This window comes from Podarcis erhardii, assembly GCF_964252035.2.
Source record: "Podarcis erhardii genome assembly, chromosome: 1".
Taxonomy (NCBI): Eukaryota; Metazoa; Chordata; class Lepidosauria; order Squamata; family Lacertidae; genus Podarcis; species Podarcis erhardii.
The window spans coordinates 84,831,230-84,843,381 of record NC_138497.1 but is presented as its reverse complement, the minus strand read 5'-3'; the positions used below and the strand labels follow the sequence as shown (position 1 = coordinate 84,843,381).

General features: G+C 43.3%; 1 protein-coding gene across 1 annotated transcript; it reads left to right on the top strand.

Annotated features, from left to right (window-relative positions):
* Positions 1-536: 536 nt before the first annotated feature.
* LOC309350984 (olfactory receptor 4S2-like) lies at positions 537-1,507 on the top strand (the record flags this gene model as incomplete). The annotated part of the gene is made up of 1 exon (XM_081878316.1): positions 537-1,507. The coding sequence occupies exon 1, from the start codon at positions 578-580 to the stop codon at positions 1,505-1,507; it is 930 nt and encodes a 309-aa protein (XP_081734442.1). The 5' UTR covers positions 537-577.
* Between the last annotated feature and the right edge of the window lie 10,645 nt (positions 1,508-12,152).

Below are 12,152 nucleotides of genomic sequence, written 5' to 3'. Positions count from 1 at the left end.
ACTGGCAATAGTTGCATTAAGGGAGGTGACACAGCAACAAGGAAACATCAGTGGCACCTGAAAAGACATGCATTACTAGGTTGCTTATGGCAGTCTCAGTGATTTGAGAGCGACAGTATTCTATGGCGATGTTGACAGGGCTGTTCGGAATATGGAAAGCAAGTGAATGAATAAAGGATCAGATTTCTGTACAGATGTTGAAAACAAATGTATTTTGTGCTTATATAGCTGACTGTAAAACTTTATTAAATCTAGAAATGTGAATAGCACGCTTGCATCCCAAGTTATGGACTATTCCCCCAATGAACCATTCTGCAGCTGACTTACCACACCTCCTAGATTTCCTTTCTTGAATTGCTGAATGCCAATTGGTTAACTGCAGAGTGAAGTATCTTATTTTATATTTTTAGAATGTGACTCCTCGGGAAACTTCTGATGTTAACATCTAGTTTGTGGATGTGTTGTTTTTTCATTGCTGTATTCGAAAATAACCCTTATTGTTGACACTGTTCCTTATTTTTGTATGATGGCAGGTTGTTCTAATTCTGCGTTGTAATCGACTGTCTCCTCTGACTGCATGGCAAACAGGAACAATGTGTCTGAATTCATCTTCTTGGGACTCACCGCAGATCAGGACTTACAAAAAGCCTGTTTTGCGCTCTTTCTGGTCCTCTACGCGGCAATATTAACGGGGAATGTACTTATCATTGCCACCGTCAAGAGCAGCTCCCGTCTGAACTCTCCCATGTATTTCTTCCTGAGTTACCTCTCCTTTGTAGATATTGGCTACTCATCTGCTACTGCCCCCAAACTGATTGCAGACTTCCTTGTTGAGAAGAAAATCATCTCCTTTGCTGGCTGCATGACACAGCTCTTTGTGTTTCACTTCTTTGGTGTCACTGAAATCTTCCTCCTTACAGTGATGGCTTATGACCGGTACATAGCTATCTGCAAACCCCTCCATTACACAACAATTATGAGCAAAAGTGTATGCAATTGGACGATGAGGGCATTATGGCTGGGAGCATTTGCACATTCGATGGTACAGACCCTCCTCACCTTACATCTCCCCTTCTGTGGGCCCAATGAAATTGACCATTATTTTTGTGATGTCCACCCTCTATTGAAATTGGCCTGTACTGATACTTATATCGTTGCGTATGTTGTCATTGTCAATAGTGGCATGGTTTCTCTAGTCAGTTTTCTTCTCCTGACAATTTCATATATCATTATCCTAGTCACTCTGAGAACTCGTTCTTCTGAAGGGCGCCTCAAAGCCCTCTCCACCTGTGGCTCTCACATCACGGTAGTGGTTTTATTTTTTGTGCCTTGCATCTTCATCTACCTGAGGCCTTCCACCACGTTCTCAGAGGACAAGGGTGTGGCCGTGTTCTACACCATTATCACCCCTATGCTCAACCCTTTGATTTACACCTTGAGAAATGAAGAGGTGAAAAATGCAATGAGAAAATTATGGAGCAAGAAAAAAGTACTTTGGGGTGGTTAATTAAAAAGTGTGAAATAAGATTATGACTTTTACAGGGCTCAGCCATTAGATCTGAATCTGGAGAGGAATGGTTCCCTCCTGATATGGTTTCATTTTTTATATTTTAGTAAAGGAAGGACTCGTACATTTGTGTTCTTGCTTAGTGTTCTTTTCTATGCAAATAAAAATGATTATACTCAGTTCTGATCCCAGAGCAGGCCACCAGAATAAAGAATATTATGAACCGCTTTGAGTTTTTTTAAACATTCAATCAGTATATAATTTTTATGGAATAAAATAAACAAATAAATATTACATTCGTTAGTACCTAAAAATAGGGTTGGCATATTTCAAAAAGTAAAAACGAGGACACCCCGAAAGTTGTTTAGTTTTTTTTAATGAAAGGAAACCACCAAAATTGTTGAGCTTCATAAAGGAAAACCTGAAAGCTGTTTTTTTTAAAAAAGGAAAACACCAAGAAAACTGAAGATCCAGGACAAACCACTGCCTTCTGGGAATTCCTCCCAGACATCACTTCCGCCTTTGAAATCCCGGTAATGTCCGGGACATATGGCAGCCCAACCTAAATGCTTTCATGGAAAGAGGTGTGGCATTGAAATGACAAGAGGCTTTATTGCCTCTAAAAGCATTATCTGCAGCAGGAAAGTGACTTTTATGTTCGGACACTACAGTCTTTTGCAGAGAATTAATTTTTTTAATTTAAAAAAAAAACCCTAAAAACCGAAAGGAACTTTTTCTTGAAAATGCTTGCTCAGGAGCTGCTTGGGTTGGTGGTGGTGAGGGGAAGGTGGAAAGGAGGGCAGGGCACTGCAATAAGGGCACTGTTTTGTTTTAAATTGCCCTTTTCTCCAGGCACCAGGGAAGAGTATGAAGGGTGAACTTTGGGATGTCAACTAGGAACAAAACAACATAAGAAGAAGTCTGCTGAAGAGGCCCATCTAGTCTGGCATCCTGATCTCTCAGTGGCCATCAAGATGCCAGTACTCTCTCTGGTATTCAGAGGCATTCTACCTCCAACAAAGGAGCTAGAACATAACCACCATGGCTACTAGCCATCAATAGCCTTATGACCCATGAATCTGTCTTCTCTTTTAATGACATCCAAGTTGGTGACCACCATTACTTCTTGTGAGAGATTTCCAGAATTTAACTATGAGCCGTATGAAGAAGTAGTTCCTTTTGTCTGTCCAGAATCTTCCAACATCCAGCTTCATTGGATCTCCTCCGCTTTCAAGTGTTATGAGAGGAGAAATTCTCCCTTAACAACTTTCTCCACACCATGAATATGGTTATACACTTCTGCCATATCCCCCATTACTCGCCATTCCTATAAAAAGATTCCTATAAAAAGGCATGACCCAAGGAGGGTGCCTTCTCAAAGCCTGGTAAGCACTTGCCTGGCTTCAGGAAGGAAGTAGGAGGGCTCCTTCTTCTCAACACTTGGCTTCAGCCTGTGTCATGTGGGTGCAAATGGCCTTGCACATGACAGCATACCACGAAGGTCTGCCCCTGCCCTGGAGAGCAGCTGCCAGAGTATGTGATATTTATTCCTTATTAATTTTATGAGCTGCTTAACCTGTCCTTTAACACAAGGTCCCAGGGCAGCTTGCAACAATAGGATATGCAATTATGAAATAAATAAAATAGCTACAACCATAAAAAGAAGAGTGTAGAAAACGGAACTAGATGGAACAATGGTCAGATTCGGTAAAAGGCAGGTTCCTATGTTCCTATATTGGCTTGACTGGGCTTGCATGAGGAGACAGGGACATCTGAGGAAAAAGCTAGCCTGATCCAGTTTAGCCCAGCAGAAGATCAGGATGTTGAGGGTGGAAATTGATACCTATGCAACCCGTACTCACTCTAGTCCAGCTAGGGGCCACATGCAAGGAGAAGAAGATGCCCCTATGCGTAGCTGAATGAGGAAACACATTTGCTAACAGATGCTGTGAATGCAGACTGAGCCACTGCTGGGGCTGTGCACTCTTCAAAGAGTAACAATTGGGCCAATCAAATGCTTAAGAAGTGGGCTGATGGGCTAAAACATTTCCCACTCTTCCTTTCTCTCTGAACAGATGTTTGGCAGAATCACTGCCTTTTGCAGAAGGCCCCATATAGATGCAGCCCTGGCTGCTGTGTCGCTACAGAATAGGAGTGGGGCCATTGTTCTGTACCTCTTGATTTTATGAAACCACAGACAATTGAGGAAAAGTAGAACACAGTTGAGGATCCTGGAACAATTCAGAAAAAGTTGTGGATGCATCCCCCTTGGGCATAATTAAAAGCTGCAGATAAGGAGTAGCTAAACTGTGATGTGATGTCAGATTTGGCAAAAGTTCCACAAAGCAAATAGTTATATATCCTTTGGAGGAACTAACTTTGCCTCCCAGGATGAGACTGAAAGAGCTTAATTGTTGATGAAAGGAGTAGTTGTGTTTGGAACCCCTTAAATATTTCAACCACAGTTTAGTGCAAGAAGATTCATAGAAGAGAACACTGGCAGATGCAATAAGATGATTTCTTCTTACATCATTCTGTTGAGTACAAGAAGAAGATGAAGATAATATGTGGTCAGGTGGCACAGCTTTTCATTCTTGTGTTGAAAGCATCAGTGTTTTTTAGACTTTAAAGAATCCCATGATAACGAAGCTCTAATGTTGCAGGTGGTTTAAATGCCATGAACTCCAGAGTTGCTCAGCCTGCAACAATAAAATGAACTAGGCTTCAAAGCAATAAGATAAGCATAATTAATTGCTTCTTCCTGCAAAATATTGACAATAGTCATAGATTTCATGAAGGACATGGGACCTACTCTTCAGTAAGCACTTCAGCTTGCTGGGCAAAGCCGTTGGTTGGGGTGCTACTTCATTTCTAGATCTACTTGCAGGGAAAGTTTCTCAGCTTAGTCATGGAAAAGCTCTGTTTAGAAGCAGAGGCAGATGTAGGGCAGCACGACTGGTTCTCACACTGGGTGCCAAGCTTAAGGGGTGCTGCAGGGCATTGCAACTATGATGCAGTGAATTGAACAGAATGGAAAGTGAGAGGTGAGCGAGGGAAACAGTCTTTTACTCCAGTGTTTATAGATGGCTTTGCTGCAAATCCCCTAAGGATACAGTTTATAACCATAACATTCCTGTTGGCAATGCGTATGGCTAGCTGGCAGTGGGCAGGTCTACTCCATGCGCTCAAGCACACCCATACATGCACACCCACCCACACTCATGCATTCACACATTCACACATACCATTCATTTTATTTATTTATACTTTTTAAGACTGCATAATAGAAACATTGCTAAGTAGTTACCATAAAAACCACACACAATAAAAATGCAACAATGGCGTTGCTGAGGAGTGGATAAAAAGGGATCACTACCACTACAACAACGCTGATTTTCTTTCCGGTGCCACAAGACTCTTAGCTGTGAAATTGCCTCCGTGGGATGCTGCTCAGAGGGCCAGCAGAGGTTTAGTGCACAAAAGGTCCCAATGATTGATTATAGTCTCTTAGGAGGGAAGACTGGGAGAAGCTGCACACGCTGGAGATAGGATAATCCTATATCCAATCAGAGTGACTGGCACATGGACCAGTGACCTCACTTTGGTAACTTTCTGCCTCATTCGGACCCCTAGATACCTGGCCTGCCCTAGTCACACTCTTAAAAAAACAACAACTCTCAAAGGCTGTTCTGGACTTCAGTTTCATTGGGTTATGCGAACTGGTGATGAGGTGTGCTAACCATAGCACTTAAAGGGACAGTCATGAAGTAAGGGAATGCACATTGATCAGAGCAGAACAACAGCTAAGGCTGTTTGGACACTAGAATAGGAAATAAAAAAGCACAAGACAAATAGCAACAATTATCCAAGCAAATGTAATCAAGCTACAAGAGGGGGAGCGAGATGAGACTGCAAGGCTCTTCAATCCACTCTGCCAATAGACCAGCAATATAGTTGACTGTTCTTCTGTTGAACTCTTTCCATTTCAGCTGGTGATTACAAGAACTCTGTAACTAAGAAAGAGTTCCTGAGTTGTTTCCCCCCTCATCCCTCCCAATCCATTTGCATTGTGTCTTTTAGATTGTAAACTTGAGGGCAGAGACTGTCTTATCACTGGCATTTGTAAACTGCTCCGGGAGGCATTTTTAGTTGAAGAATATGATAAAAAGTATTTCAAATAAATAAATAAATAAATAAATAAATAAATAAATAAATAAATAACTGGAGACCTTGGCTTTCACTTGCTGCTTTGGTGTCCTGTCTTTGTTTATTTGTGAAGGGATAGCTCCATTAGATACTGAAATACAGTGGTACCTCGGGTTAAGAACTTAATTCGTTCTGGTGTTCCGTTCTTAACCTGACACTGTTCTTAACCTGAGGTACCACTTTAGCTAATGGGGCCTCCCTCTGCCGCCATGCAATTTCTGTTCTCATCCTGAAGCAAAGTTCTTAACCTGAGGTACTATTTCTGGGTTAGCAGAGTCTGTAACCTGAAGTGTCTGTAACCTGAGGTACCACTGTACCAGAATGAAAATGAAATCTTGCTCACACATTTGAGACATGATTCAGTGTGGGTATCCACTCAACTCCTCTACCATGTTTCAGTAAGAGGCAATTCAACACAATGTGATGCTTCCTTTGAAGAATGAGTTATCAAATTGAAAGGTGGGGTTCATGCTGAGAACATAATTCTAGATTTCAAGTTAGAAACAGGCATTTCCCTGCACTAGCACTCAAGCAAAGTGGGCCAGGAAAAAAGTGTGAAATCAAGCTGGTACAATATCCACTGAATATATGATATTATAGACTGAGATATAGGAAAGTTAGTGTGTCCATTCAGGTTTGGGCTTCCGAAAACGATGCTATACCATTGAAGTAAATGACAGAAAACTTAATTCAAAGCGTTCCCACTATCTGATTCCTTTTCATCTTTTCGTTGAAACCCCACCCCTGGTATGGATGTAGGATGAAAGAGAGAGAGTTTTCTAATTGTTTGTTAGCTTAACAGTATGGCTCCCAAAGCCACACTCAGTTTGCTCAACCTGCTCCTAGAACATTCTGGGTGAAGAATCCCTGGCAAATGTTTGAGCATTGGGTGCAAGGAGAGGCTGCCAGGAACAAGACATGTGTTGGGAATCATCATCCTTTTATTTGTATGCCGCCTTTCCACAGTTAAAAACAATGCTCAAGGCAGCTCACAACACGACAAGATTTACATAATTACAAAAGTCATAAACAATAAATAAACCACATCAAAAAAATACACGACCAAATGGAAAACAATTTCCACATAAAGCAAAATCTAAAACTAAGAATACAGCATTAATATCACAGTTTAAAATGACATAAGTAAAAAATAACAGCAATTTTAAAAAACCAACAAAAAAACAATGGAGCCCTTTCTGCCCAGCAGCAGCAGTCCTTTATGGAGCCCATCAGGCCCCGCCCTAGAGTGGTGAGTGGCAGGACTGGGGCCCTCAGGCGCTCAGCAGGGGAGTCCTCCTGGGCAGCAGCAGCCAATCAAGTTAACTGAGCGGCTGTTCCTGTACTGCCCACTTTCAGGTTGGTTGTGGAGGTGCCTTGGCCATTAGGTGGTGACTAAGTAAATGGGGATTGGAGAGGAGGTTTGAATAGGGAGTTTGCATGCTAGCCAGAGGCAGTTGACAGGTCCAGTTATGGCTAGTGATGCAGCAATAAAACTGCTAGCACAATTGCAAAGCCAAACAGGGTCAGGTCTGGTTTCAACTTCGTTGGGAGACCATATGTTGAGATTCCTGCATCACAGAGGGTTGGACTCAGGTGACCCTTGTGGTGCCTTCCAACTTTACAAATATGCGCTTCTAAGTTGGATGTGGGAGAGTGTTTGGGTGGTTCTGGCAAGGTTGGTTAGGTAAAGCAGTGCCAGCATTGTCCTTGGTCATGGTTTTGGTCATGGTTTTGAGATAAATGGTGAGAGAGGATTTTGCTTAGGTATATTTAGAAGGATAGAATGTGTAGGGGAGTTTCTATGAACTAAAGCAACATCTAAGAAAGTATATAGCAGAAACCATATGCTTCTGTGCACTGAATTATCACAACACCTCTTATTAGTTATATGTTATTTATTTTGTTAGATTTCTTATCTGGCATTTACCATAGGTCCCAGAGCAGGTTTACAACAATAAAATATGCATTTACAAAAATAAGCAAAACATTTGCAACTATAAAACAAGAAAAGTGTAGAATAATGAGCTACATGAACCAATAGATGAGCTAGATATAAAAGCAGCTCTGCTACTGTGTTGGTCCAGCTGGCTTCCCACAATGCACCTGGGATGCCTGAAGAGGAATGCTTCTTGCTAATGAGCACATACACAGTAACAGCAGCCTAAACTTGTGTTTAGTAAAGTGATTCCAGTTTACCCCAGCAGAAGATCAGGAAGTTGAGGGAGGCATTATATAAATATGCAGTCCATAGTCTGCATATCCAGCCAGGGACCAAATGCAAATAATAATAATAATAATTTATTATTTGTAACCCGCCCATCTGGCTGGGTTTCCCCAGCCGCTCTGGGCGGCTTCCACAGAAACCAAAAATACAGTAAAATCACACATTAAAAACTTCCCTGAACAGGGCTGCCTTAAGATGTCTTCTGAATGTCAGGTAGTTGTTTATCGCTTTGACATCTGATGGGAGGGTGTTCCACAGGGTGGGCGCCACTACCGAGAAGGCCCTCTGCCTGGTTCCCTGTAGCTTTGCTTCTCGCAATGAGGGAACCGCCAGAAGGCCCTTGGCGCTGGATCTCAGCGTCCGGGCAGAACGATGGGGGTGGAGATGCTCCTTCAGGTATACTGGACCGAGGCCGTTTAGGGCTTTAAAGGTCAAACCATCACTTTGAATTGTGCTCAGAAACGTACTGGGAGCCAATGTAGGTCTTTCAAGACCGGTGTTATGTGGTCTTGGCGGCCGCCCCCAGTCACCAGTCTAGCTGCCACATTCTGGATTAGTTGTAGTTTCCGGGTCACCTTCAAAGGTAGCCCCACATAGAGCGCATTGCAGTAGTCCAAGCGGGAGATAACTAGAGCATGCACCACTCTGGCGAGACAGTCCGCAGGCAGGTAGGGTCTCAGCCTGCGTACCAGGTGGAGTTGGTAGACTGGATACAGCGCTGGATACAGAATTGACCTGCGCCTCCATGGACAGCTGTGAGTCCAAAATGACTCCCAGGCTGTGCTCCTGATCCTTCAGGGGCACAGTTACCCCATTCAGGACCAGGGAGTCCTCCACACCAGCCCACCCCCTGTCCCCCCAAAACAGTACTTCTGTCTTGTCAGGATTCAACCTCAATCCATTAGCCGCCATCCATCCTCCAACCGCCTCCAGGCACTCACACAGGACCTTCACCGCCTTCACTGGTTCTGATTTGAAAGAGAGGTAGAGCTGGGTATCATCTGCATATTGATGGACACCCAGTCTAATGATCTCTCCCAGCGGCTTCATATAGATGTTAAAAAGCATGGGGGAGAGGATTGAACCCTGAGACACCCCACAAGTGAGGGTCCAGGGGTCTGAACACTCATCCCCCCCACCACTTTCTGAACACGGCCCAGGAGGAAGGAGCAAAACCACTGTATAACAGTGCTCCCAGCTCCCAGCCCCTCTAGAGGGTCCAGAAGGATGTTATGGTTGATTGTATCAAAGGCCACTGAGAGATCCAGCAGAACTAGGAAACAGCTCTCATCTTTGTCCCTAGCCCGCCGGAGATCATCAACCAGCGCAACCAAGGCAGTTTCAGTCCCATGATGAGGCCTGAATCCCAACTGGAAGGGATCCAAATGGTCCGCTTCTTCCAGGCGTGCCTGGAGTTGTTCAGCAACCACTTGCTCAATCACCTTGCCCAAGAATGGAAGATTTGAGACTGGGCGATAGTTGGCCATACTGGCCGGGTCTAAAGATGGTTTTTTAAGAAGCGGTTTAATGACCGCCTCTTTCAGTGGATCTGGGAATGTTCCCTCACAGAGGGAAGGATTCACCACCCCGCAGAGCCCATCGCCCAGCCCTTCCCGGCTTGCTTTTATTAGCCAGGATGGGCAAGGATCAAGGAGACAGGTGGTTGGTTTCACGCGTCCAAGCAGCCTGTCCACATCCTCGGGGATAATGGATTGAAATTGATTCCATGCAACTTGACCAGACAGGGCTCTAGCACTCTCCCACCCCAGCCCTGCTTCCCACTTCCGAATATGAGTGATTTTATCTGCAAAAAACTTTGCAAAGTCGTTGCAGGAGATCTTGGGGTCTTTGCAAGGCCCCGGTGGTAAAGGTGGTTCCTGCAAAGAGAAGGAGATGCCCCGTATGTACCCAGAGCAGAATGAGGAAATGCACTTTTTCAGCATTCCCCCCTCCCCCCCGGAAGTGCTGTGCATGCAGATGATGGATTGGGCCAATCATATGTTTAGAAAGTCATCTGGTGGGTTAAACTATTCCCCACTCTTCTGTCCTCTCTGAACAGATGCTTGGCAGAATCACTGCTTTTTGAAGAAGGCTCTGAATAGATGCAGCCCTGGCCACTATGTGGCTACAAAATTGGAGTGGGGCCAGCCATTGTTCTTAACCTCATTTATGAATCACAGACAATCCTGGAACAACTCAGAAAAAGTTGTGGATGCACCCCCCTTGGGCCTAATTAAAAGCTGCAGATAAAGTAGTAGTTAAATTGTGATATGACATCAACTTTGGCAAGAAGTCCGCAAAGCTAATAGTTATGTATCCTTTGGAGGAAATAATTTGGCCTCCCAGGACAGGACTGCTGGTGGAGCTTAATTGTTGCTGAAAGGAGTGGTTCGTCTCCAGGTGTTTGGAACCAAGTATGTATGCTTGAGATGATTGTAAGATGCAGTAATATACACATAATTCCTTCTTACAGCTTCCTGTTTGGTGCAAGAAGAAGCTGAGTTTCATACATGGTCAGGTGGCACAGCTTTTCTTCCTTGGGTTGAAAACACAAATGTTTAAACTCAAGAATCCTGTGGTACTGAAGGTTGGTAAAGAACCTCTAACCTTGTAGATGATGTAAATGTCATGAACTTCACCATTGCTCTAGTGCAGGCTTGCAGCAATAAAATGAATTCATCTTGAAATCAACAGGGTAAGCGTACTTAATTGCTTCTCACCTCTGATTTCCAAGTTGTGCACTCATTACAGTACAAATGAAAATAAAGGCTGTTTCTGCAGCCTTGACTCAAAACAGAACATATTTGCTTGCTTGCTTATCAATCTGAGAACTAATGAGGACTGTTGTGCTGAATTTACACGTCTTTGCCTTTAAATTTTTCAGGGAGGTAACACAGAAAAAATATTGGGGAGAGTTTCTGGTTAGGAAGCCACTTCTGGGTTTGAATACAAGAAAGTGGGGAAGTCTGTGAGGTTTCACATGTCTTAGGGTACCTCCATATGACCGGTTTATGTTGCATGCTAGGGTTGCCATGTGTCCTCTTTTTCCAGGACACACCCTCTTTTTCCAGGAGTAAAATTTCTGTCCAGGTGGATTTTTTTAAAATTTGCCAAAATGTCTTTGGCTATACTTTCTGGATGAGACATAGACATAACTGGTGGCTGAAGACTTGCTTTCCTCTTCTCTTCTCCTGCCCCCTCAGCAATATATTATAGCTTCTATAGCCTACATATAGTAGCGTTATTAAAAATGAGAGTCGTCACAGCGACCTCTTTTTTGCTCTTCAAAATATGGCAACCCTAAATATACTGATTTATTTGTAGGGAGCATTCATCCTGATTTGCTTTTGGAGTGTTTATATGCCTTTCCATTAATTCATTCATTCTACACCCTTCATGCTTTTCTCCATCAGCTTGCAGAAAGCATCCCACAACAAAACAGGAAATTTAGGTTTGTGCAATTAAAGTGGGTTAAACATTCTGTTGCCCCAGTGCAACGAAGCTGCTTTTAAAAAAGCAACAGACTTCCTGTGGTATGGAAAGTGATGGGTAAACGCATTGAAAAGTGTGGGATGAGCAAATGACTAAAGGGATGATGTGTCAAAACAAATCATGATGGATGCACAGTAAAGACCTGCCATAATCTAAGGGCTTGCCCACACTTCTGCTTGCCCATGCCTAGAAAGCAAGGGACTGAGTGGTTTTCTGCTTGTCCCATGCTTTCCAGTTACAGGACCGAGTGCTTTTGCCTTTGCCTTGTCACTTTCCTCCAGAAAAATCACTCTTTAGCACTAAATCAGAGCAAATGTCAATCTGGAGAAAACTCGATTTACGTTTTCTCTGATTCGGCAGTAAACAGCAGGTTTTCCTGGGGGGAAACAGTAGCAAGTAGAAGGGTGGATGAGTAAACTTCTGTGTCAGTTTTGTACAAGCAAATCAGGATGAGTGCTCAAAAATCTATATCTATGTTTAAATTGGATTTGTTGCACTATGGGGACAGAGTACTTTAATCCACTTTAAATGTGGAAACCTGAATTTCTGGGTATGCACTTGAATCCTTCCTGTAAAATACTGACTGTTCTGGAGGTACTCTTAAGAGATTTCATGAAAGCCATGGAACCTACTCTTGAGTAAGTGCTCCGGCTTGCTGGGTGGGGTGCTTACTCACTTGCAGATCAACTTGCAGGAAAGGTTTCTTAGCTTATTCATAGAAAA